This window comes from Neophocaena asiaeorientalis, unplaced genomic scaffold (genome assembly GCF_003031525.2).
Source record: "Neophocaena asiaeorientalis asiaeorientalis breed wild unplaced genomic scaffold, Neophocaena_asiaeorientalis_V1.1 scaffold60, whole genome shotgun sequence".
In the NCBI taxonomy this organism is placed as follows: Eukaryota; Metazoa; Chordata; class Mammalia; order Artiodactyla; family Phocoenidae; genus Neophocaena; species Neophocaena asiaeorientalis.
In genome coordinates, this window is record NW_020173721.1 from 93854 (window position 1) to 121238 (window position 27385).

General features: G+C 40.8%; 1 protein-coding gene across 1 annotated transcript in view; it reads right to left on the reverse strand.

Moving 5' to 3' along the window:
• Window positions 1-27385, reverse strand: part of VPS41 (VPS41 subunit of HOPS complex) — a 187649-nt gene that overhangs the window by 18629 nt on the left and 141635 nt on the right. Inside the window, exons 12-22 of the mRNA XM_024750657.1 lie at window positions 26645-26774; window positions 25048-25163; window positions 23690-23746; window positions 21161-21222; window positions 19747-19828; window positions 17333-17425; window positions 12021-12148; window positions 10162-10306; window positions 7956-7997; window positions 7755-7805; window positions 4876-5013 (exon numbers count right to left, since the gene is read on the reverse strand). Of these exons, the coding sequence (XP_024606425.1) occupies window positions 4876-5013; window positions 7755-7805; window positions 7956-7997; window positions 10162-10306; window positions 12021-12148; window positions 17333-17425; window positions 19747-19828; window positions 21161-21222; window positions 23690-23746; window positions 25048-25163; window positions 26645-26774 (1044 nt within the window). The remainder of the gene's footprint in view (window positions 1-4875; window positions 5014-7754; window positions 7806-7955; window positions 7998-10161; window positions 10307-12020; window positions 12149-17332; window positions 17426-19746; window positions 19829-21160; window positions 21223-23689; window positions 23747-25047; window positions 25164-26644; window positions 26775-27385) is intronic.

Below are 27385 nucleotides of genomic sequence, written 5' to 3' on the forward strand. Positions count from 1 at the left end.
AACCCTTTCGGGTTTTTTGGGAGCACAAACCACCCGTCTCTTTGCATGGCCCTGCAATAAAACTTTCTCTGCTCCAAACCCCGATGTTTTGGTTTGGCCTCACTGTGTGTCGGGCACACAAACTCGTGTTCGGTAACAGTAATACAATTGGATAAGTATTACAGAATGTTTAGAGAAAGATAATGTGAATAAAGATGAGTATGAGGGTTAAAGTGGTGTATTACTAAAAGGTATCCATAAGTCAACTGGGCACCTGGAAATTCACTGACACTTTAAGGTACCACTCAGGAGTTGCAAAGAGAGCCACCCTCCTATTCTTGAACACAAGAGGATGCTTGAAAACATGAGGGTCTCAAACCACAAAGAGAGTTTGTGGCCTGAAGGTTCACCTGAGCTGTCCCAGATAGCCACTTGCTATAGGTGGCTCTTTAAATTTAAATTAAAACTTCCATTCCTCGCTATCCGTATTTCAATTACTCACATGTGGCTAGTGGCTACCTTGTTAGAGTAGACTGTAGCCCATTTTCATCACTGCTGGACTGTCAAAAATGACCATTCATGTGGGAAGAAATGTCTGAAGGCTGATCTGGAGTCAAGAGTGGTCTGGAAGACAGGCAGATGTGTAACACCAAGCTCAGAGGTAATCTGGGTCTCCGCAATTTGAACTTCACAGATTTATAAATGTTTTATGACGAGTTCCTAACAGTATTTTGAATAACCCTTTTCTCATATATGAGAAAGTAGAGACTCTAGAAGTCTCTGGACTTTCGAGTAAAGTGTAGAAAAAAATTTCTGGCACACAGAATTTTTCTATTACTGACACAAGTAAAGCATAAAAGCATGTTTTCTTATTTTAGATTCTTGAATGTTCCTGAGCCATAGAGCTCCCTCTAGAGGAAAAGAGTAGGGAAACAAAGATTTTTAAAGCCAACAGGAGACACACACACACACAAGCTCAGGAAAGGAGAATAATAGAAAACAAAAAAGTGACAAGACAATAATAACAGAAATTGAGTAAAAAATGATGCAAAAATAATATTTTAATTTTCCTTCTCCTGATTTAATGTAAAGGTAAGTAACAGAGTTAGAAATTTGGGGTTAACTAACAGAAACCTTACCAACTATATAGACTATATGATGATTTCTACCTAGCCTTAGACCCTGTCATCTTTTATCCAGTCTTATTTTTCAATTTCTTTAAGGAAAATTTATAAACTGTGCATCTCCCACTTTATGCCTCCAAATTCATAAATACTGCCACCTTGTGAATGCCGTTAGATATGAGAGCGATCATAGATTGAGGTATTAATAATAAAGCTGATACTCCGCTTTTAACTATTCTAGGCATAAGCAAATCAGGTTTGCAAATGAAAACTAGTGCCTGATGACCATACCTGGAAATTACAGAAGAAAGAGCAGTTTAAGAACCGATGTCTTTCATGATTATCGTAGTACTAAGGAATATCTTTGTTACTGTTGTAATTTTAATTAACTGTTTAAACCTGAAAAATGTTTTCTTATCCTGGAGGAAAGAATACGGAACCTGAAGTTGAGACCCAGGTTCCAAGTCTTGGCCTTTTGACTTAGTAGCTCTAGACTTTGGGTTGTTTCTTTCAACTTCTGAAGACTCAGCTTGTCATGTATAAAATGACTTTATCCACCGACCTGCACTTTTGTAGAGATTAAATAAAAACAAGGAACATGAAAGCACAGCACACATGATGAAGTACAACCAAAACTGTTTCGGGATACTGTTTTTTTTAAAAGCCTATGTTTATTGTCTTCTCAAATTGCTGTAGATGTTATAAATTCCTACCCACCCTGTATCTCCTTTAGAATGAACAGTTTCATAAAAACTTATGATTCATTTTGGAATGTAAGAGTTGTGGTGATTTTAAATCCTGAACTCTGGTCTTTGGTAACTGCATTCCTAAAGGGCTTCTAATGTGATGCAAAGTCTCTACAAACTTTCCAGCCAAATGCTATTGACTGAGGCATTTCAATCAAGTCAAAATAAATTTGACCTGGATTCTTGAAGATTTCACCCCTTTGCTCACCGATTACCCAATCCCAGCAAAGGCAGACAACCAGAAATGAAGAAGACAGAGCTGTATTCTGTTGGAATTGAATTATCTACAGTAGGGAGTCCACATGCTCTGAATGCCATGAAGCCTTAAACACTTCCCATTTAAAATAAAAACAAACACCAAAATACAACCTCAACGTCTTTTGGACTAAACAATCTATAAACTATTCTGAAGTAGAGATGTCGTGGGGGTGGGTGGAAGGGGGGATTAAATTTTTTAAGTTCTTAACTTTATATTCAGTAGAAATGGAGACCAAATTTTCTGAGTCTCTCTTTAGACAAAACAGGTGAATCTGTACCCCATGACTTTCATTTTACCGTCAGCATGTTTAGGATGCTTTTTTTTTTTTTGGTAAGTGTTTTATTGAAGTATAGTTGATTTACAATGTTGTGTTAATTTCTGTCGGTCAGTTATACATGTATATATATGTATATATATATATATATGTACATATATATATATATGTCGGTCAGTTATACATATATATACATTCCTTTTCATATTCTTTTCCATTATGGTTTATCACAGGATATTGAATATAGTTCCCTGTTGCTATACAATAGGACCTTGTTATTTATCCATTCTATATATAATAGTTTGCATCTGCTAATCCCAAATTCCCAATTCATCCCTCACTCGCCCACCCCTCTTGGCAACCACAAGACTGTTCTCTATGTCTTTGAGTCTGTTTCGTACATAAATTCATTTGTGTCATATTTTAGTAGGATGCTTTTAATGGAGGGAAAATCTACTTTGCTTTTTATGAATTGGTAGCTTTTTTTCATGTTACAAGTAAACATAAAAGGAATTGGTTTCTAAGATGATTACGTGTGCACAGAGTTCTTGTTTCTAGGGAGAAAGGAATGAGATCCTTAATGAGTGAAAGTCAAGAAAATCTGCTTTAAGATGGCTTGGGGTACCTGAGCAAGGATAGTGGTATATTTTTGCAAATATACAGATTTCCCACAGTGGAGTCTGGTGCAAAGATAATCTCTTATAAAGATGCCTCAATGACCTTTAACATGAAAGCTAAAAATGTGGATTATTGACTTGATTATAATGACATGTTTCCACCACTACCATCTCGAATCCATTTTGTTCAAAATTCTCTTTCAGTGGAAAACATGAGATAACTTAAAAAAGAACTATTTAAAACATACTTGTTTTCAGATGCTTGTGTTGAGTTCTCTTACATGCAACTGGTTCTTCTCAGCAGATCAGAGAGAAAAACTCAAAAGGTCTACACAATGCTCCAAGTGAGCTCTCTGTATTAGAAGTACCATGTGTGGGGTGGAGATTTTCTGATGCTCCCTTTGCGAGCGGAGCAGTGTGAACACTACCGGACTGGAAAACTGCAAACCAGATGGGTTGAAAGTGTGTTCCAGACACGAACGTTATGGAATCTCTGTGGGCCCTCTGCACCTGTGTTCAGTGAATGGGAAGAAGGAAGCCTGGGTGGGTGCTGATCACGCTTGCGTGCGGGGCTCTGGCTGAGGAGTCTGCGGGCTACAGCCACGTCCTCCTGGAAACAAACGATGTTTCCTCCAAAAGTGAGACAAAAACAAACGGGCACTCCAAGAGTAAGATTCTCCCTCTTTTTCTAGATGATAGATTCTAAAGGGAGAAAAGAGAGGAACGTTTGCTTTTCTTTTTTAAGATGATGTGTTTCCAAATTTATTCTTGAGAAACAGCCTTAGGGCCCGAACATAAAATGTTAATGTCTTTCATAAACAAATACGCAGGCAAGATTTTTTTTTGTAATTGCAGACTTTGAGAATGCATTGAGCTGAAACTGGCTCATAGTAGATTCAGTACATTTGAAGTCAAACATCATGGGCTGAGGAAGCAACTAGAAAAGTTGCTTTGTCAGTCACCTTCTTAGTACGTATCTCTTATGGGTCAAATAAGTATGTTTTGTTGATACACACAGGTGACTATGGAAAGTACTTGCTCTCTGGCCATCTGAATTTAGTAAGACACTTGTAGGTGGTAGCGAGTATTCCAGATGGTCTGAAGAACCATGGGAAACGAAACTGATGGTCTTCTACCGGCCAGTTTCTTGTACATACATAGTAAGTATTATAGTTTATTTTGAAACAGCAGGCTCATAACACCTATTAGTTCATATTGAGCCCTAACTAGAACCTCGTGTGTATCAATTTATCCATTCACTAACTCGGTCAGGATGCAAAAAACATTTAGTGTCTAATGTGTGCCAGCTACTGAGTTTATCAAAATGAGTGAGACAAACTCCTTATCCTTGAAGAATTTATAGGATGGTGGGAGAGACTAGTAATTATATCTATTAAAACTATAATGGAATGTAGTGGGAGAGAGAAATACAAAAATATGTAAGGTGGGTATTTAAAGCAGAGGGGGTGTAGGACTGACGTTACCGACTTTGAGTCCCAGCTGGGGCAGTTGCCTCCGGCTTGGGGCGGTCCGCGTCCCCGTCCCAGGCTGACTCTGAGGTCCCATCCTGATGCTGGTAAACTGCCTCAGACTCCCGACAGTGTTTTATGGTTGACTGAGTCCTAGACCCTGGATTAAACCTTTCTTCCAATTAAACCTGGTACAGAAATACTTGAGCTTCTCACCAAAATCGAATCCAATAGGACCTCCTGTTCTTATCAGAATACCCAGCAAAACCTACTGCTTTGAGAGCAAGGCTTCCCCTTGAACGGGGGTGGTTAAGCAGAGACAGGAAGACTAAGAAAACCCAGAGCTTTTACCAACAGTGATGACTCTGTCACCTCGAAGTGTTTGAGCAGGGGCGTCTGTGACTTACCTTTTCAAGGGGGCAGTGGATACTGTCTCGGAGAAATGGAAGCAAGTTGGGTCGGTCGAATTCTGCGTAAAGGCTGATCTGCTTCTCGTGGTAGCGCTGCCCCTTATGATGGTCTCTTTTGAAAAGCTTATGCAGATACTAAAAAGAACAAAGGAATAAACCAGGAATATTAACATAAGAAAAGCAATACCTGTGTAACACTGCTATTTTCAGTTCCAAACAACTTCCACGGAGAGGCTGGCAGAAAAGCAGTTTTCAGGAAAAATCTCTAGGTGAAGGGAAAGTGGAAAGGAGAACACCACGGGGAGAGCAAGGATATGCTGACATTCTCTCCAGAATGGCCCCGAGTGACCTGGCTCTGCCACTGACCATGTGACCTTGGGCAGGTCACTAACCTCTGTGCCTTCGTTTCTCCATCTGCAAAAATCTCCTGGGGTGGTTGTGAGAGCTGAATGAGTTACCATTTGTAAATCACTCAGAACCATGCCTGGCACGTACTCGGCACCACAGAACTGTTAATGACAGGAGTGGTTAATACCATCACGATCATCTACTTCGCCTCAGAAACGAAATGCTTGATCAGTGGTGCTCCTGGATCATAAACATTCTCGTCCTTTATGTAAAAGGGGGTAGAGTCGAGAGCATGTTCTTAAGGACTCAAGTAGCAAAGGCGCTCAATTCATTCCCATACGTTCTGCATCTGCTCTCCTTAAGTCTTACTGAGATCTGTGTGTGCAATGAAAGGCTGCCTCTCCTGGTGACCTCAAAAAGTAAAAAAATCGAGAAGAGTACAGGTGTTCTGAACCCACTTTCAAAGCTGATTCCCTTCCCTGACCGTCTGAAACAGTTAATGGACCTCCAAGGGAGTGAGTGAGTGACTTTCTACTTGGAGGCAAGTCTATCAATATACCGTGCGGAAGCCAGAAATCGACATTCAATGTCTAGTTCATGTTAAACGTACACAAACACCCCAGAACCTACGTGAGGCGGGGGGACTTCATCACACCAAGTGCGTTCGCCCCTTGAGTGGACTGGTTCTTCAGAAACACAGAGCGTCACCGGCCCTGAAGGTGTGAATGGGAATGAAGTCACCAGGGTTTGACATTCGCTGTTGCACGTGGTCACTAAAGAAGCCTAACCAGGACACAAGCACACTGAGAAACCCTTCCTCGGGTTACCTGCTCCCCTTGCCCTCAGGCAAGAAGGTGGGGGGAGTCAGACAGAACTCCACGATCTGATGGCAGACTCCGGCCAGTACACTGGCGCAGGGTCAGCGTGTGAATGGACACACTGCAGTTTCCCAGAGGCGCAGACAGGTTTGGAAGGCTCTGTCACACCTTCAGGGCAGATTTATAGAGACATTACCTTGCCTGACAGGGAAGATGGGCCACTTCAGTGTGAGCTCCACCACCATTCCACCACTGCCCTAATGACACTGTCGCTAGATACCTCCTGCCTGTAATCCTGTCTCATGGCTCAAGGAGGCCAGAAATCACTGCTTTGTAAACAAATCCAATGGTGGCCAGCACAGAGGTACCTTGCTTGGGTCAGCAGGTAATCGGGACATTTCCAATCATGAACAAAAGGGCAGAAGCATCTGTACAACCTCTGAGCAAAAAACAACAAAACAAAAGAAACCCCCAAAATACCTCACATTCCTATCTTGGAGTCTTCAAAGGCGTCAATGCATAAAACGGACTAGAATAAAACGCTCTGTTTCCTAACCCCCCTCCTGGGGTGCAAAGAGGTGGGCAAAGATACAAGAGTCCTCATCTTATTTGATGTCCACAGTCCTCCTGGAACAATCCCTATTTTCACTTAAGACTTCTCTTGTATAATTTTGAAAGGACGTGGAAAACACCTAGTCTTGCTTCACGCCCATGACGACAGCGATGCAGAGAATCCAAGTAACTCCCAACCCCCGCAAAGGAAATCTAGAATCAGGGGACTGCTGGCACCAGCACAAGACCACACAAGAGAAGCGGGCACAAGGAATGTCAGGGTGAGACACAAAAAAACAAGGCTCTGTTCTGTGATCGCTCTGTGGTCCTGAACACGGAATGGCTGTGTGGTGTTTCCTAGGCAGGAGAACTTGATATCCACAGAGCACAGGTCAGGGCACTGGCTTTGCTGTAATTTATGCCATAATTATATTAAATGGTAACTACAGAAGTGAACTGTACCCTGCCCGTCACTCTGGTCAACAAGGAATGTTGCCCGCCATCAAGCCCGCAGACACCACAGCTCCTTGCCAACCCCCAACCCCCAGTGCGCCCTGAGGGGAATTCAGGATGGAGAAAAACACTTAGTGGCCCGAGATAGTTAAGCTGCATGTGTAAGGAATAATTTGAACGAGCCCAGACTCCCCCATCTTCCCATACAGAGAAAGGCACTAAAATCATTAACCTGAGATGTCTGTCTGTGTGTGTGTGTGATTAGCAGTAATCTTTTGATGTCTGACGCCATGTTGTTGTTGTTTTTTCCTTCAGCAAAAACTCCTATATATCCTGGTTCCCCCTACCTCTCTGGAACAGTCCCTCAGAGCTATCTGAGAGGCTGCTTTCCCGGGCTATAAAACATAATTCTCAACTTTCAGGTTGCGCGTTTTTCTTCCAGTCAACGGAAGGTGCTTACTCCCAGGCGTAGTTTGAAAACACAAAAATGCGATAACGTTTTTCTTTTAATCACAATTCGATTGTGAGCTGTTATTAATCCCTCATCTGGATTCAGAGCATATGCTGCATTATAATGTAATTCCAGAAACCTCCCGTCTGAATGTGAACCCGAAGTGTTCACTCCAGTCTCCTCAAACCAATGCTGTGAGGTGATTTGCCTTCCTGTTCAATCAAAGGGCAAAAGGAGAGGACTGTCATGCTTACCACGTGCTGCAGCTCTGGTCTGTCTTCTAATTCTTCCACTACCTTTTTAATCTACAAAAGAAAAATTTTTCTTTTAATGTAGAGTTTAGGAGGACACAAACATAGCTGCAAAATTATCTGACAAACATCTCTCTTCTTTATGGCGATAGCGGTCCCAGACACTCATCTGTTTGAACACATGTAAAAACAAAAGGCACTCACTGAAATTTTATCTTCGTTGTCCAGAAGCATGTCAACAGCTTTCTGCAATATGAAAAAATAACCAGTCATTGAAATTTGCCATAGAAAAAAGAGAACACAGAATACAATGTATTGGATAAGGTATCACCATTAAAGGCAGAGGGCTTATTTTACACAGATAAGGTTCTTAGCTTTACAGTGGTCCTTCAGTGAGATATTTCTAAATGCATTTGAAAATGTGTTTTAATCTGAGGTCTCTGTGCTTTGCATAGACTTAAAATAGTGCCTTGCTACGACTCACTAATACAAAACGTCTGTAGAGTGTGCAGTACCACAAAAATGAGCTTTGCTTCTGGCCACCTGAATATTGACTGAGTCCCTCTACAGATTCCACAGATACAAGAAGCTGGTCTCATGTGGAGAAGAGGATAGGAGTCAGGAAAAAAAAAAAAAGAAGAAAAAGAAAAGATAGCTGAAGCTTCATAACGATATAAAGCTTATGGATTTTTAGAACTGACTTTAGCCACCGTTAACATTCATGAAACACAAGTTAGACAGTGCCTGTAGCAAGAGGTAGTGGGAAGACAGCCCACCAGACTGAGCCTCATACAGAATACCTGGGTCTTGTCCTTGACTCTGCTATTACATTGCCTACCTGTCTGCTGCGAACATTTTTTTCTCTCTGAAATATTAGGAAGTTGGAAGAGATTATCCTTAAGTTATTTTCTAATTACAGAGTTCTCTGATTCCTTAACTTGGGTCCATGCTCTTGAATAGCAATTATTTTGAGCTCATTCAACTTTTGTCTATAGCTTCATAGGCAAAACTAGGCTCTTGAGACACATGGGAGTGGGGTCGGCGTAAGGGGAGACTGGATATGGGGAAAATGTAATTAATTTCTATATAAGCTTCTCATCCTCTTCATCTTCTTCCAGAAAAGCAGAACCTCTGTCCCCTGAACTTCCTGGGAACTGCACTAATTATTTTTAGATCTGTACTGCCTAGGGACTTGACTCCTTCAGTATGAAAAATGGGCTAAAAGCATCTTTCAGAAAAAAGTGGATTTAGCTCCTGTTTAAGCGTGTGAAGACTAATATATAGCACGTAATAGATATATAACACATAATACCACTAAATACAGTAAAATAAAATTTTTAAAAATTCAAGCGACCCTTTTAGAGCCTTAAGGGTTCTACTCTTTAACTAAAATTTCGATTTTTTGGAATAAGAACCACTGTGTTGTATGAATCTCTTTCTTTCCATCATTAGCACTTGCATTAACTTTTCTTTGTTTAAAACACACAGTCTGTATCACTTTACAAGAGCCACTGTGAGCTGTGGAGGTAGGGTGCCCTCCTGAGACAAGCACTGACTGCACTCTTCAAATGTGTCCTGTAATAAAGTGATGCATCCCACATGTATCAGTCTGAGCATCATCTGAGACCAGTGGAAACTCCACATGCTAAAGCTGTGAATACCAAGGAATAAAACTGCAACAAATGCATCAAAGTAGTTTACTTAAAATTTGAATTCTGGGACATACAATTAGTAGGGTTGAATGAGCTAAAGCATATGGCTAGATTCTCTGTTTCTATGAGTTCTATGAATGGTTTTACCAAAATAAAATTATTTCATACACACAAACACAACTTCAAAAGTTCCACGTCAAATTATGATTGCTTTTACAGAATAAACACATCAAGTAAAGGATTCCTCAATGCCGACTACTAGAGTAACATCCAGGGAGGGTCAGAAGGCCCGGAACATGACCAGCATGCAGCCAAGTTATGTGATTTATCAACTCCTCCAGCATGTGGACAAATGTCTAATTATTAAAAACTTGGGACAGCACAAATAATTTACCAGTAGGAAAATAAGAAACACATTATACCTCATTCACTTTGCTGTACACCTGAAACTAACACACACTGTAAATCAACTACACTCCAAGAAAAATTTTTAAAAAATAAAAATTAAGGGCTTCCCTGGTGGTGCAGTGATTGAGAGTCTGCCTGCCGGTGCAGGGGACACGGGTTCGTGCCCCGGTCCGGGAAGATCCCACATGCCGCGGAGCGGCTGGGCCCGTGAGCCATGGCCGCTGAGCCTGCGCGTCCGGAGCCTGTGCTCCGCAGCGGGAGAGGCCACAACAGTGAGAGGCCCATGTACCGCAAAACAAACAAACAAAAACCCAAAAAATAAAAATTAGAAAAAAAAAGAAACACATTACCTCAGAATCAAAATCCATTAATAAAACAATTTTATCCTTGATAGAACTGAAAAGATTATGCTTGTGGATCAACTGGAAAACATCCTTATGTCTTAACGTTAAGTATATTTCCAGAGCATTGCCATAGTTTTTGTCATAGGTGTACCTGGTGAGACAAAAGTTTTTACATTAATGCTCACCAACACATCTAATAAAACACACAGATACACACATGTAAATCATGTTTTACATTAATGAAAACTGAAAAACTTGTTTAGAGAGAAAAGCTAATTTTATTTAGAAAAGTGTTCCTTGGGATTTAACTATATGTGACCAATAAGTACTTCTTTCTCAGAACCTTGCTTCCCATCTCACCAAAATTTTAGAATATTTACAATATTCAACTAATAAAATTTTTCTTAAAAAAGTAAACTCTCAAAATGTTTTAGAGAAATCCATTTACCAAAGAAATTACGACCCCACATGAAGGAAATTCTTATTCTAGTAACAGAAAAATCAGTTAAAATTCTTACAAGCAGTGTTCAGCTGACAAAGGGGTGATATTCCAAAAGCTTCTCTGCAAGGAGGTTGTATAAAATTTAAATGTGTTTTCCTGTTGAAACAGTGTTTTTCACATTGCTTAATTCCCTAAGCCAGCTCCTAAATGCCAACAGAACCTAAACTGCACTGGGAATCCATTCTTAGCACTACAGAATTAATAGTATTACCAGTACCATGTTAGTACTACAGAATCCAAGGAAAACTAGAACAGTTTCCAGAAGAAATTCCTTAGTGTTCCAACTCAGAAGGCCACACACGTGTCCCCTTCTGTGCAAAGTCTTAAGCAGCCCTGAAATTCTAGGCCATTTTGGTGTACCTTCCTTGGTCTTGGGCAAAAGATGTACGAGGATGCTGGAGCGGGTTGTCTGAGGCGGGGGGAGTGTTGAGGGGCTGAAGCGGGATGGTCTCTCTGAGATTAACTGCAGTGTGCTGCTTGTTTCACTAAACCGAAGTTCCTAGAGGGCATGGGTGTATCTTATCTACCTCTGCATCATAGGCATATGGCAAAAGCCCGGTCACCGAAAGCACCCAATGAATATGAAAAGCATTAACCAGGCTTCCGTTTTCTAAGCCCTAATTCAGTGCCAGGCACTGCACTTAGCTCTTGATGATGAAACTTCATTAAAACCATCCCTCGGGGCTTCCCTGGTGGCGCAGTGGTTGAGAGTCCGCCTGCCAATTCAGGGGACACGGGTTCGTGCCCCGGTCCAGGAAGATCCCACATGCCGCGGAGCGGCTGGGCCCGTGAGCCATGGCCGCTGAGCCTGCGCGTCCGGAGCCTGTGCTCCGCAACAGGAGAGGCCACAACAGTGAGAGGCCCGCGTACCGCAAAAAAAAAAAAAAACAAAAAACCATCCCTTGCACCACTGGTGTAGTGGTATCATGCAAGATTCTCATGAAAACCATCCCATAAGGAATTGTCACCTGTGATCTTATAGATAAGGAATCTGTGGTTTGAGAAATTTACTGACTTGCAGATCCAAGAATGACAGAATCCAGCGCCTCACTGGGAAACTGATTTGCTTGAGGAGTCTAAGACCTGGCACCCTTCCCTAGCTGAACCACTGCCTCTACCAAGTGATTCTGGCTAGGGTTCCTCTCCTCTGGGAAGCAGATGACATTACTATTGTAAGTTTCACACAATTTCCTTACCTTATGTTCTCGTTGTTGACCGGAGGCTTACGAAAGATTTTTACTAAGAGTGAGTATAGGAAAATAGTATAGATCTGCATCCTCCCAATTCAGTTTGACAGATCTAAAACGGGAAAGACTTTTCATGTAGATTGATTTGGAAAAAAGAAGCGCTAAAATATACTCACAATTCTGCCAGGGTTTTAAGTAAGGTTCTGTTCTGACTGTCTTTCTTCAGATGATCCCGAACTGCTTGAACTATTACTGAATTGTTGTACAGATCTCCCGGCCATTCTCGGATCAGTGTGGCAAAACCCTAACCAAGGGGGAGAACAGAGGAAGCACACTCTTTAAACAGAAAAACAATCCAAAGAGTTCATACAATTCCTAAAACTATTCATGGAAAACAGATAAGATCACATTAGGATTAAAACATTGGTCCATAAACATATCATCAGTTTTCACGGGTGGTGAGGGAGGCACACAATGTCCGCATACGCATCCCCATTCGTCATCCTTTCTCTTGTGATTGGATGAAATGCACAAGGAAGCAAGGCCCCCAGGTCCCTCCATCTGCCACTGCAGAGGCAGAATTTAGGTCTGACTTGTTCTCTCCTCATTCTGGACTAGCGGTAACACTTGGAGAACATCTTTAACATCTTACAGATACTGTCCAAGTCAGCTGCACAGCCAGTACTGAGCACACAGTGGCTTTGCCTCCACAGTGGAATCACCCGGCATCCCACCTTCAACAAGTTATCATCTCTATCTTCCTTCCCCTCATGCCTCAAAACCTAGTTTTGTTTGGGGATTTAGGACACTGGTTCAAGTCTGTCCCCTGCTCTTACCCTGACTCTCTCTCGATCTCAAATTTTGTGGTTCTGATAGAAAACTCCAGACCCCCTGATTGGATCCTGTTTCCCTCCAGGGCTGATTCTTGGCCAGTGTTCTGGGCAGCCGTGCCGTCCTGATTCTCAACTTTAGCCCCTGTGACTCAGAGTATTGGGGAGCTGTTTACTTACTGATCCTTGACAACTTTTAGGAAAAAAACAAAAACAAAAAAACTGTAGATGTTTTCAAAGGTAGCAAATAGAAGTAAAAATCTTCACATTATTGAAAAAAATCATATTATTTATATTAAATAACTCGACAAATGCTTTAATGAACTACTTTGAATTGGTTAAAATGATATTTAGAAATGAAAATTGTGTGGTGGAATTTGCTTCTATAAACTACCAGGATTTGCTGAGAAGAAAATCACAAAAATAATCAGGAATATAGTTGTTTTCTGCCAAAGAAACTCCTAGCAAGGATGGCAAAAGACCAGAAGAGGCTGCACATTTTCCATTCAAACTGCAACCTTCCTTCATATGAACATGGTTGCAGTTTGACTTGAGAGATTTGGGGAGGACAGTCACGAAGTAAAGAGGATACATTTCAGAAAACTACTAAACCAGAACACTGAAATGTTCTCTGAATCAAAATATGTTGGATCAAGTTTCTGCTTTCTTAAGACTGCAATTTATAAAAGTCCTGAAAAGATTTCCACCCCAATCCTGGCAGCTCTCAGTAGACCTGAAACCAGAGGTAATACTGTTCAGGAAAAGAAGAAAGCCTGGCTCCTTTTCCTCTTTTCCATGATTCAGGCAACGGCCTTGCAGTACTGCCAACTTCTAATACAAAATAAGACAAAATGACAGGTCATGTTGTGCGATAAAAACCTGAGGACTCCAACGTAAACTGAAATAAACATTGATCCCATTTCACATTAGGCTTTTCTCTGCTTAACTGGTTTTGTGTACCTTTGAATAAATGTGCTAAAAAATACTGATGAAATCACCCCTGGGGCCTTTATCATTAATTAGAGGACAGAGTAATCAGGGAGCTATTACAATCCAGTGGCAAAATCAGAGAATCCCCTGGTGCCCATCATATCGAGTTGGTCAGAAAGTTCATTCGGGTCTTTCTGTAAGATTAAAGACTATTCATTAAATGAAGTGCCATAGAAATTGTCCCATTTTTAACATGCTTATACATTTGTCATTAATATTACGAAGCAAAACTTCACTATTTAAAATAATTCTGCTAGGCTGTAAATTAAAAGGCAAAGCTGTATGCATGTCAGTAGAAACCCCGTACAAAGAAGTTATGAAGAACCAGTACCTCCAAGAAAATACTGTTCATATATTTTTATTTTTAATCTGACGTTTAGTGCTATATTTAATAGCACAAAATTTTCATCCACATTATATGTGATCAAAAATGTTGCTACAGAACACTGCTATCTGATTAATTATGTGACAATTCAAAATTACACATGAAACGGAGAATGATGGAAGCTAAAATGCGAATTATTTATAAGAGCTTATGACAAACCAAATTATTTATAAACTTCTTAATAGTACTGACCAGGCAGACACCCTAAAATATTCAGGAAAAAACATCTCCAAGCTCTGAGTCATGCTTATTTCTTTCAGTCTCAGTCAAAAGTTTTCCACATATGAATTAACAAGACACCTTTAATGATACAGGATTTAAAACAGTTTCTTGAAAAAATGAGGGTTGAATCATGAATTGTAACAGAGTCATACAAATAATAAAATTGCTTTTTTATGGTTAAATTACATTACTTTAAAAACAGGACAAGTATACTAAGCTTCGGTATTTCAAAATAAAGCTCATACTCTTTCCATCATTTTCACAGAACACTCATAATTTTCTTTCTTTTGGGAAGATGTACAAAGATGGAAAATTTATGACAGCCACTCTGTGTACTCAGAACATACTGGAGAGAAAGAGAAGTCCATTGTAAGTCTTCACAGAATAAACCTTTTCCAATAACTACGGCCAATGATGGCCTCTCATTAGATCTCTTAAAACACCTTGCTCTGCCTGTCTTATTTTCTAGTTGCTTAAAACTTATTAACAGTGTCTCCCCAGTCAGTCTGTAAGCCCACTGAAGCCTGGGACTGTGTTTTTATTTCTCTTGGATCCAAATAAGTACTCAGCCCAATTGTTGACCATGGTAGGTTCTAAATAAAGATGTGCTGAATTGGACTGAATAGGAAATGAATAGAAACCAAGCTCCGAGACTTTAGCAGTTGGCACCTAGCAAAAATGGCAGAAACTATTACCATAGACTCTTCCGTACAGACCTGGAAAGGAACAGACCCATGCTGGTAGGGAAGACTGGATTATGGTACCAGAGGACATGGTGATAAGAGAGCATGAAGAGATGCTGCCTTCATTAGTTTGTACAGTTATTAAAGAAATACGTTGTTCAAGTTTAATTCATCCGAAAGCACGTAGTCCCTTCCTATGATAAGAATACAGGCTTGGGACAGTAAAGGAACTACATAGGGCACACAGGCGACAGGATGCTTGAATCTGACGTATCCAGGAACACGTGGCCGACAGTAACTGACCAAGTGTGCGAGTTATCAGGATAAAAGTGCACCATCTTCAAGGTCCCTTTGGATCTTAAGCTCTAAAAACCATCTCAGAGTTAAAATACAGTGTTTGCATTATTACTCCTCCTTAAATTGAATCGGTTATTTGTTAAAAAAGTATCTCAGTAGGCATTCAGAACACAGGAGTTCTTTTTCTCATTCCCTCTCTGATTGTCTCTTTCTATCTATTAACCTTTCTTTTTGGTGGTTTTTTTTTTTTTAAGGCTGCACCGTGTAGCATGCAGGATCTTAGTACTCCGACCAGGGATCAAACCCAGGCCCTCTGCAGTGGAAGTGCGGAATCCTAACCACTGGACTGCTAGGGAATTTCCATTCTATCTATTAACCTTTCCGCAAGCCACTCCGCATTCTTGTGGGAAGGAGAAAAGCTGTAAATAAAGTCTTCCTTATTTTCAAAACATAACATCAGAATGTACAAAGGCAGTGACAACCTGCAACATACAGTGAGGTACCAAAAATGAAAACTGATCACTGGGTTAGGTCCCCGAACTTTATAAGGAGCCTAAGATGCTGCCACTTTTATGAAAGACTTTGAAGTTTGGACAGAAACTGGAGAACAGCAGTCGGTGGTCCGATATCTCCTGACTGATGGATCGTCTCAGCACCAGCTCTGATAAAGAGCTTACCAGCCTTGTCTAGAACCTGCCCACGAGAAACACCATCTTTTCCTCTAGTCAGAAGCGGGTGAACGCTGAGTCTTCCCACCACGTTTCGTGGCTAGCTTTATTAGAGCACCCAGCATGTAACGTAATAAGGGGTCCTCAAACTCAGTCCTGTTGACACTTGAGGACAGATCATTCTTTGTCATAGCGGGGCTATCCTGTGTGTTGTAGGATGTTTTGCAGCATCCTTGCTGGCCACCACCCACTAAATGCCTGTAGTGCCAATTCCCCAGTTGTGACAATCACAAATGTCTCCAGACATTGCCACATGTCCCCTGGGGGACGGGGGTGGGGGTGGGGGAATCCACCTCTGTTGAGAACTGCTGGTTTATATGCTTGGGGGTGACTCAGACTAGAGCTATTGCTAAATACGCACCATTTCATTCACATCTGCATGCTTAGCGCCCAGCACATTCCTGGAATACAGTAGGCACACGGAACAGAGACTTTCTGAACAAATGCATTTTAAAGGAACAAACTTAAAAAATTATCATCCATTTTGGGTGCGTGCAAACACCAAATTTAAAATCAAACCCAGGCATACCTATCATGGATGGCCTTAGGCAAGTTATTTAATTTTTAGTTCCTCTGTAAAATTGGATATTACTATGTATAGTGTTGCTGGGAGTATAATATCGCAACATGCATGTAAAAGCGCAGCGTGTACAGTAGATAAGCAGTTTAAGTACCACCTTTCTCCTTAAACAATAAGCAAAACAGATCATTTCCAATCCCCTTCCCCCTACCTGCGTCCCAATTTCTCTGCAATCCTCCTTTGACAAACTTAGTTCTGAGACTCAAGTATTAGAAAGTTCTGAATTCTTTAAGGGTAGTAGAAGCATCATTAGCAGATGCTATTCTATTTATGAATTCCCCCAAATGGCACTTGGTCCTTTCCCTTTAGCTCTATCGAGGAGGTAGCTTTAAGAAAATATTCCAAATGTCCATGGATTCGACATTTTCTGTAACAAGGTCCACATAAATATCAGTGGCGGGCTTCCCTGGTGGCGCAGTGGTTGAGAGTCCGCCTGCCGGTGCAGGGGACACGGGTTCGTGCCCCGGTCCGGGAAGATCCCACATGCCGCGGAGCGGCTGGGTCCGTGAGCCGTGGCCGCTGAGCCTGCGCGTCCGGAGCCTGTGCTCCGCAACGGGAGAGGCCGCAACAGTGAGAGGCCCGCGTACCGCAAAAAAAAAAAAAAAACCCAAAAAAACCCATCAGTGGTCATCAGAGTGTATGTATCTCAGTTTCATCTACCACAGAGAAACTGCAAATCTGCTGCCTTTAAGCCAGCTGCTCCAGTGTACCATTTTTCTAGATTTCATAACATTTTTCACTGAGAACAATTTGACCATGTTGGAATGTCATACCTCATAATCACTTTCCAAAAATTCATGCAAGATCATTTCATAGATGAGTGGTTTCAGAACTGGATCCCCTCTTGGCAAATAAGGACTAATAGCCTAAGGAAGGAAAAGGCAAAAAAAAAAAATCTTTAAAAAGTAGCAAAATAAAACTGTACTCCAAAGAGGCAGCACATATAAAAATATACATTTACTTTAAAAACTTAAGGCAACAGAGTACTTTGGAAAAATATTACGAAAAGATTCAAATAAGCTCTACCTTCTTATAACATGTTACAATACATTTTAAAAAGTATAGATAAGGTGTCTACATGTATGAATGAGTGAATAAAAGACACTGCCTCGATTAAGTTAAACATTATCTCTCTGTTCTTCCTGATGAATTAATGAAAATCTAAGTAATACTAGGGAGAATGATGATAAGTCAACTTCTTAAGTAATCAAGGACTTACAGGTCATCTATTCATCTTTTTTTTTTTCTTCCTTAAAATGGAATACATCAACCTTTAAAAACCCATAATCATCGTTTGAAATTAAGGGAAAATAAACCTTGTGTTTTTAGCTACTTCAGCACTGTGTTAAGTGTTGAATTTCCAAACACCGTAAATGGTTCTGCAGTGCACTACCCACCAATCGCCATGCTCTGTCCTGGGGACCCAGAGCTCCAGGCACTGTCGCCAGGAGCTCACAGCTTCAGAGGGAAGATATGCAGGTATCTAAACAGCCAGTTGCAATATTGCGTGCTAAGTGTCTTGAGAGAGGGGCAAACAAGATGCTGTGGCGAGGTGGATCTTGGAGACTGAAGCAGAAGTGACAGATGCCAGGGGCCTGTCAGGCCAAGAGAGAGGGGGAAGGGCACCCTGGTAGAGGGAACAGCATGGGCAAAGGCATGGAACCATGAATGCACACTCTGCATGCAGGGAGGTCAGCATGGCTCAGACATGTGAGATGGGGGTCACGGGAGGGAGATGAGGCTGAAGAGGAAGGTGACGTGGGGTCATGAAAGGGATTCAGATTTTATGCTCTGAGCAGGAAGGAAATGAGAGGAGCACGTTTCGTTTTTAAACGGCTAACTGTGGGTTAGGGTTGTCTATAGATCTGCCAGAAGGCCCTTGCAATAGTTCAGGCGGGAGTTAAGGCAGTGGTACCAGAGAGGGAGGAGAGGCCCAACTGGTACTGACAAAGTGAAACTGACAAGAACTGGAGATAAAACAGAATAAGGAGGTGAGTTAGATGTTCTCATCAAGACAATGGCTTTAGCTGCATAGCACAGGGAGATCAGCCCAGTGCTTTGTGACCTTCTAGAGGGGTGGGATAGGGAGGGTGGGAGGGAGACGCAAGAGAGAAGAGATATGGGGACATATGTATACATATAGCTGATTCACTTTGTTATACAGCAGCAACTAACACAACACTGCAAAGCAATTATACTCCAATAAATATGTTAAAAAAAAAAAAAAAGACAGTGGTTTTGAGCTATTAAGCATGGAGAAATGAGTATACTGTGATGTGGTACACACAGATTGAAAGGAGAGGGACCAAACTTGGGAGGGAAATGGATTCACATTAATCTGAGTGATCATTCTCAGCAGCATGTACACACAAGGAAAAATGTCCATCACACGCTTCCAACATAGATAAGGAATTCAAAGTAGAGGTCTGGGTGATGGAGCCATCATGGTAAACATGGCCGCAGGACTGGAGAAGATCCCCCAAGGTCAATCCAATAAACATGACGAGAAGTGTCCTTGAGGGTCTCCTGGAGAAGAGTTACATTTATGGGGCAAGCAGAGGACAAGGCAAGGGGCTGGCCAGGTGAATAACTAGAATTTTTAAAAGCATGTTCATAATTCTAAGAGAACACTGAAGAGGCTCACAAATACTGAAAGGTTTTTAAAAAATGTTTTAAACAGATCTCCAGACATAGGAATACTTTATTGATTAGTTTAGATATTGTAAACTAAAACGAAAGATAAAAAAATGAAATATCAAAATTATTTGTTCGAGCTACCTGGTCAAAATTTTCCATTTGTCTTCCAGCAAGTAAGACGCTGGAAAATGCACTAATTCTTCAGTACATGTGAAAAAAGCCTTATGTTTATTATAATCTACGGTGATGAGACTATACCTGTTTTCCACATTCATTAAAAAGAACATGAAAACTTCCATCTGAACACAGAGGGAATTAGAGGGACATAAGAAAGTGAAAACATATCATATATGTAATACATTTGTATATATTTTATGCACATAAAATATAAACCAGATTTCTATTTGGTAACTAATTTCTACAGGTTTTTCTTTCTAGCTGAAATAGTGCTCGCTTCCCAATAAAGAACTGATTACTATTAATTTTATTTCCATCTCAATGTTAATATACTACATACAAAAATTAGAGTTAAAAATAAAGCTATGCTTACCTTAAGCTGTCCAATTTCTTTAAATTTATATACTTCATATTCCCAGAGTGCTGCATTTTTCCCAAGAATTTTCTGGCATTTGCTGGCAGTAAAAACATCCCAGGGAAAAGAAAGTATAAATAAAGAAAACAAACAGAGACAGAATAAGTAGACATTTCCCCTAGTGGTTTAGATAAATCTCTCATCCCAGAACTTTGACAAATTTCCATTTCAAGTGCCAATGAACATAAAGGTATTACTGGTACTCACTTGACTGCATATACAAAGTTGATGGAAATCATGAAAATACGAAATACTTATAAATAAAGATGAATCCCTTTCAGAAGACTTTGATTAGGGGTTTCCCCACTGATTTTTCTGTTCTGAGTTTCCTACTTATCCAGATGAGTGCTGCTGGTCTGGGGACCCTTCTTGCCTTGAAGAAATATCATACCCAAATGTGTCGATGAAACCACTTTTTCAATGGCTTTAAATAGTGGACGACAAAATCAGACTTTAGAAAATTAGAATCCTACTTCAGTATATAATTCAGAAAAATGTTCATGTATGAATAAAACTGATTTACACATCAAAGAAACACATTTCCCTGAATCAGGGGACAAAAAGTGGCCCTGAAGACTGTTTCCGGGCAGCCATGCAGTACTGCAGGTGGCACTGTGCAGCTCGAGGGGGAACTGCCCACACAGACCCACACGACCACTATAAACCATCTAGGTTTTTGTCCTGCAAAAACCTGTCTCTTTTCCTCTCTTTTCCCTTTTGTCCTGTCTCTCCTAGGATGCTTGTAGCGTGAACAGCCCTGGAGGTGACAGGACACAGACTGTGTCTCCCTCTGGAGCACAGGGCAGGTTTGTTTACTGCCCAGTAAAATAAAAATAACATCTTCCTCTGGAGACAAGGGCAAGCAGGCTTTATAAAAGCCCATTATAAAAGAATCAGACACCCTAAGCCCAGGGTCCCTCTCCTGTAACGCAACCCGCTGCCTGGGCCTCTCTGCCTCATGCTGTGGGATCTAGAGAAAGTGCTGGTACTCTGGCCACGACTACTGCTGAGGTAGACGGTCCTGTGTCTCTGACCCCGGAGTATCAGGTCTTTTGCCAGCACTCATGAAACTGGCAGGCAAACCTGTCAGCTTATAAAAAGGGTAAAGTATCAGACTCTTCATGATTTCTGACACTCTTCTCATTAAGTAATGAGAAAACCATTTTTCGTTTAGTGCAAATGAGACAGTAGGTGGGTAAATAACATGTTATCAATCCATTCTGTGGTTAAAAGCATTACTATTCAAAAATAACCCCTGTTAGAAAGATGTAAAAAAAAAAGTCTGTCAACTGTAGAGAAGGACTTATTCGTATCGCTAACACGGCTCAATTCTATTTATATTAACAAATAATTGTGAAAACATCTTGATTACCGTGCCGCTATGTCGTACTCTCCTTTCTCCACCAGGTGGTTTATATATGCCAAGCCGATGTCCTAGGGGAAATGAAATGAAGGAATTTCATACTTAACGGAACACGTGGAAAGTTGGGTCTCCGTTCCTGAGTGGGCCCGCTGACTGGAACCTGTGCATACATCTTCGTTTGCTTTATGTAACTATGCTCATTTCTTTCTTGAGCATATTTAAATACACTTGTATTCTCACAAAGTTCAGAGTTTACAATTTTAAAAAACGTGACTACTTTAAAGGCTCCTAGGCTGCCCTCTTCTAAGAAATTTCCTACAAAGAAATCTCTGATAAGACAGACATGATCCAACAGTTTCATGTTGTCACTGGATAGAAAATTGTTTCTCGTGCTTTCATCCCTAAAACGTGAGCTACCTGTCTCTTCTATCCCAGGTCTGAGGGAATGCTGTAGGAAAAATGAAATGACAGATCACTTGAAAGGGAAATATTTAAAGTTAACATCGAAGTGAAAATGAGCTCAGAAAACCAGGTCATTCGAACACACGAGTTTACAGATGAGGAGACTGGAGCTCAAAGCAACGCACTGACTGGCTTCACAGGATTCGTGCTCATTCACTTATTCCACCTTAGTCCTGAAAGGATTTGAGGTGGCCTGTGTCACCAGAGACGGGGGACCTCTTGCTTGATCACCTCATGACTCTCATGAAAGATTAGTTCCACCTAAAAGCATTTGCATGAGAAGCTTGAACTCAATATATATAACAAAACTTGGATTTTTTTTTTTGTGGAGCTTCTTCCTGGATAGCAGAAATGGCAGGAGCCCATTTTTCTCTCTGCCTGCCTTACCCTAGGAGAAAAATGTCCAGGCATGATTAATGTAAAGGGCATGCCCATTTCAAAAGTGAAGGGAAATACCCAAAGTTCTTAGTTTATTAAACTTTCACTTTAATGACTGTGTAGGAAATCGTATTTCAAATCTGTTGGAACTACGGAGTGAAGAAAAGGTGCTTAACTTTATTTCTCTGAAAATAGATCACATATCACAGTATCTACAGTTTCAGAGAACAGACGCCTCTTTTGAAGAGTCAATTTCTCTAACCTTTCTCCCCATGTCCATGCTCCCTCCCAACTCATCCTGTGCTCTGTGCTCCTTTAACCTCAACCTGATTTTCTCTCTTTTCCCTAAGCATAAGCACGTTAAATGTCTTACACGAAATACCCACCATCACCCAAAACCTCCCCATGATGTCACAGTCCCCAGCCATTGTCTTGACTCCTTTCCACTTTGAGGCTAGCCTTAGTCTATATTCAACTCAACTTCATCATCTCCTATTCACTTTCACTCCACCAAGCATGTTGAGAATAAATAATATATACAGAAAATGCACTTGTCACTTTCATATTACCAAACCCAATGTACAACTGACTAAGCTAAGCTTATCTCACTTTTGACCTGCTTAGTTCAACTATACTCTTCCACTGGCTGGAATACTCCATTTCTAGGTAATCCTTGCTTATTCTCTACAATTTTGAAGGAATAAAACAACATAAGATGCTCTCATTCTCTCTCTCCCTTTTAGTTTCTGAACTATTTTGCTTGTGTACTCTTTGGGCATTAGGCTTTTTTGGCAAGTTTTAAAGAGAAGTTTAAGGTGGGGAAAGTGTAGGCAGAAGGACTTTGCACTGGAACCCAAATAGCCATAAATAACTAAGTTTCCAGTTTTCAACTGTAAACTAGGGTCTTGGGCTAGATGATCTCTAAGGACCCTTCAACACTCAGAGGATAACATTTCTTTTCTGCTTTACATCTGCACATTCATTTTCACAGTTAGCAAAGAAATGGGCTTTCACTCACAATATTTTTCCCATGTCCAAAATGTAATAAAAATATATTTGATGTCCTAGATTAGTCACCATAACAAAATAAATTGAGCCTGTTCTTATAGAGACACTGAAGCAGTCCAGTTTTATGAAACTACTCTTTTTTTTTTTTTTTTTTTTTTTGCGGTACGCGGGCCTCTCACTGCTGTGGCCTCTCCCGTTGCGGAGCACAGGCTCCGGACGCACAGGCTCAGCGGCCGTGGCTCACGGGCCCAGCCGCTCCGCGGTATGTGGGATCTTCCCAGACCGGGGCACGAACCCGCGTCCCCTGCATCGGCAGGCGGGCTCTCAACCACTGCGCCACCAGGGAAGCCCCGAAACTACTCTTTTGATAAATTTCATGATAATGTGGTTTTACCTTTGATTTAAAGAAACTTCCCCACACATAACTGCAAAGCTTTGTATTTAAAGTGTATTTATAAATCCAGTTTCCAAATTACCTAAAACTACCTCCTAGCAGTTGTTCAAGTTTCTTGTTTACAAGCAGAAACTGATTCAATAAAATGAACTATTTTGACCTCACAGGTTAGGGAATTCATTTGAAATAACTTCTCAAAAGGTAGCAAGAATCCATTCTTTTCAAACTACTTTCAGCCTCATTATAACTTATTGAAAGGTAAAGTTATGTTTCAAATAGTAAAATTACATACTTACCAGAATCTTATGTCTTTTAATGTTCTTTTGGCTAATTTCAGCTGCCATCAGAGCTTCCTGTATTTACATAAGCATGATAAAAGCAGTCGAAAAGGAAGAAGGGAAAAGGGGAGAGAGTGGGAGAGAGAGACATTGAGGTTATAAACACTATATTTATTATGTTTTAAAGTTCTGGGCTATATAAACAAGCCCCATTTTCCCATGGCTTTTGCTTCAAGCACAGGAATTTTTAATGCTATGGTTGAGTGAACCTCACTGAATTCAAACTCAAACAAAAGCAGTCAACCAAAATGAAGACTTCTCTTATTTCCATTTGAATTCATTTCCACATTAGGACCCTGGAATCACATTTCAGACGCAACTCAAAATACAACAAAATCTCTTACGTTCAAACAAAAAAATCTGTCATGCTAAATCTGTATGACATATATTAATCAAGGGGCACTTTTCCTTTATGAAGCATAAAAAGTAACCTATATGCATACATTTAGGTACAACTACACTAAGATTTTGAAAATCTCTGATTTTATTTGTATTTTGGTAAGTTTACAATGATTCCTTGAACACAAATGTTTGAAACACAAAATTATTTCTTTAAGAAGCTGCTGGATCTAAAGCAATAATGGTAATAACTGGGGTATGAACTTGGTATCCATACCTAGACTCCAAAGAGTTTATAAATTTAAAACTTTTTTTTTCCAAATCCTTTCAGGTGGTTACAGACTTAAAGCACCAAGTAAGTGGATGATTTTTTGTTTGTTTTTGGCTGATTAGCATATAAGACTATCCAGGGAGTTTCTCTAACTAAACCAACAGAAATAATACCTTTGCAGCTATTAAAACTTTAAAATGTTTTCTTTTTTAAAAAAAGCCATGATGGGGCATTACCTACTCAAATTAGTCTGAACCAAGACTCAATGACGTGGACAACTACCTGTTCATTCCATCTGAACAGGTAGTCCAAACCCTCCTGAGTATAGTCTGATAGCTTTACTTTTTACACATGATATAAGCACAAAATAAATGATTTCACTAAAATATCCAAATGGATGATTTTGAAATACTAGCTTTATTTTATTTTTCTTGAAAAACCACCAAATAAACTTATCAGTAGGCTGGATCGAACCCACCCCTCCCTCCATCACCAATGCCTCTTCCACTGAACAGTAAGGCCAGTCAACTTCCTTGCAGTCTTTATTCCCTCTAACTTGCGAAAAGAGTATCGGAAAGTTATTGGCCTCCTACATATTACTAGCTTAGAACATTCTAATTCACCTACATGAAAGATTTATTACAAAACCCTTTTAGCCCCTCTCTGTTACCGACGTGTCAATACTTTTAAGTAAAAGCAAGACTACTTCATATTTCTTCTTTTCAAGGAGCCAGTCGATGTGGTCATCCTGGTCTCGTTCCTTGGCTACGACAACATCTCTTGGACTCACAATGTAGAAGAGTGACTCCCCTTCCGAGTATTCTAGAGATAAGAGAGCAACAACTTGGGTGACTCAACAGTAGAAACCTTGGCAGTGGTTTGGTGCCGGGGGACAGGGTTAGGCTACCCAACTTACAAGCGAACAGAAAACTCTCTTACCTTTGGAATAAATGTGTTTGGCTGTGTTTGAAGGTAGGGGTGAGAGACAGGTAGAGAATGATAGAGTCTATTCCAGTGCTTTAAAAAATATTCACACGTAAAATGATTTGAATGAAAAAAGAAGGAAGGGAAGGAGGAAGGAAGGGAGGGAAGGAGGGAGAAAGTACCAAAAAGACTCGAAAAAAATAAGGTAGGCTTAAAAATTCTGTTTCCTATATTAACGTTCTGACCTCAGCTGAAAGATAGCGCTCAAAATTCTCCATGTCTATTGTATATAATTTATCTACTGTATATAAACTTTATTGATGGCCATTTACAGCACAGTTCTATTTTTACAGAACAATTACACCCCACAGTTGGCGATAAATGTTTCCTCCTGTTCAAGGTCAAGGCCATCTAAAGCATAAATGACAGATGCCCCAGGCCCTGGAGACATCATCTATCATTTCAGCATGTTGTGAGCAATGCCGATGGTAAGGGTTTCCTGAAGAATTCAATTATAAAACCTGTTCTGAAGGGTTTCTAAATGTGCAGCGGTTTGCTCTGAGCAAAAAATACCTCAACTGGATGCTTTCACTTGTGAATCACATTTGCTTTTTGCTAAGTCCAGAATATCCACTCCCATTTCTCAGCTGATCAAGGGTTTCATCTAAGAAAGCTCTAACAGATATAGGATATTTCTTCATTGACAAAAATGAGAACTGAAAATATTCTCAAAACATGTCTATTGTTTTTAAAGCAGCAAAGAATTTCTCAACAGCCAAAGCTGTCCTATTTTCTCATCAACGTATCTTTCAAGGATATGATGACATCAAAACACAGAGGCCCCTGGTATGACTACAAAGCAATGGTTCTCCCTTTATTTCCAAGCAGTGACTAAGTGCATTCATGCATCCACTCAACAAATACTCAGTGAAAGCCCAGTATGGACCAGGTGCTCTCTCAAGCTCTGAGCATTCGGTCAAAGACAGACAATTTCTCTGGCAACCCAGAGTACAGCTTCTAGGGATATAACGTTGGGAGTGATACGCCAACTAGGGGACCATGCTGCTTGGCATCAGTGTAAGTCAGGCGTCACATGAAATAGTTAGGACAGGAGACCAAGTACAAGAACAAAGGCCACAAAGCCTCCTCACCTTGGTCCTGGCCTCATCTCTACCCCTCCCTTCTGCTGTGGGAACTCAAGCAAGTTCTACAGCATCTCTGGGCCTTGACGCCTTCATTTTCAACATAAAAGGCCTGCCCAGATAGGCTCTAAGAGCCTTTCAGCACCTTAATTTAAATTCCTGGTTGTGCTACTCAAGTGGAGGGGAAAAAACGTACATATAAGAAATAACGTGAGTCAGATCCTTGATGTCTCTCACCTAAGTGATAATCTCTACATTCATTTTCCTGAAAGCCTCTCACAGTCAGAGCATCAGAAGAGATCTCTTCACAAGTCTCGGAAAGTGGCTGGATGATATCCAGTCTGGGCCTGGCGCAGTATTCCCTTTCCTAAGGGGAAAAAGAAAGTCTCATTTGAATTACATTTCTATAAATGATACAAATTAGGGACTTCCCTGGTGGCGCAGTGGTTAAGAATCCGCCTGCCACCGCAGGGGACACGGGTTCGGTCCCTGGTCCGGGAAGATCCCACATGCCATGGAGCAACTAAGCCCGTGCGCTACAACTACTGAGCCTGCTCTAGAGCCCACGAGCCACAACTACTGAGCCCGCGTGCCACAACTACCAAAGCCCGTGCTCTGCAACAAGAGAAGCCACCGCAATCAGAAGCCCACGCACCAATGAAGAGTAGCCCCCGCTCGCCGCAACTAGAGAAAAGCCCACACGCAGCAACGAAGACCCAGCGCAGCCAAAAATAAATTAAGAAAAACAAAAAGGAAAAGTAGTGCCTTGTGCAAAATCACATGGATACTAAGTGGCCAAGTGTCACAGCATATTTAAAAAAATGATACAAATTAATTCTAGGTAGCCATAATTAGTGCTTTGGTTTTGTAAATTCAGCAGGTCTAAGCCTTTCTCACCACCTGCCGTGGACGGCCTCATAGCAGTGGTTTATTTTGACCTCTTGGATGAGATACACAGGACAGGTACCACTGTACTAT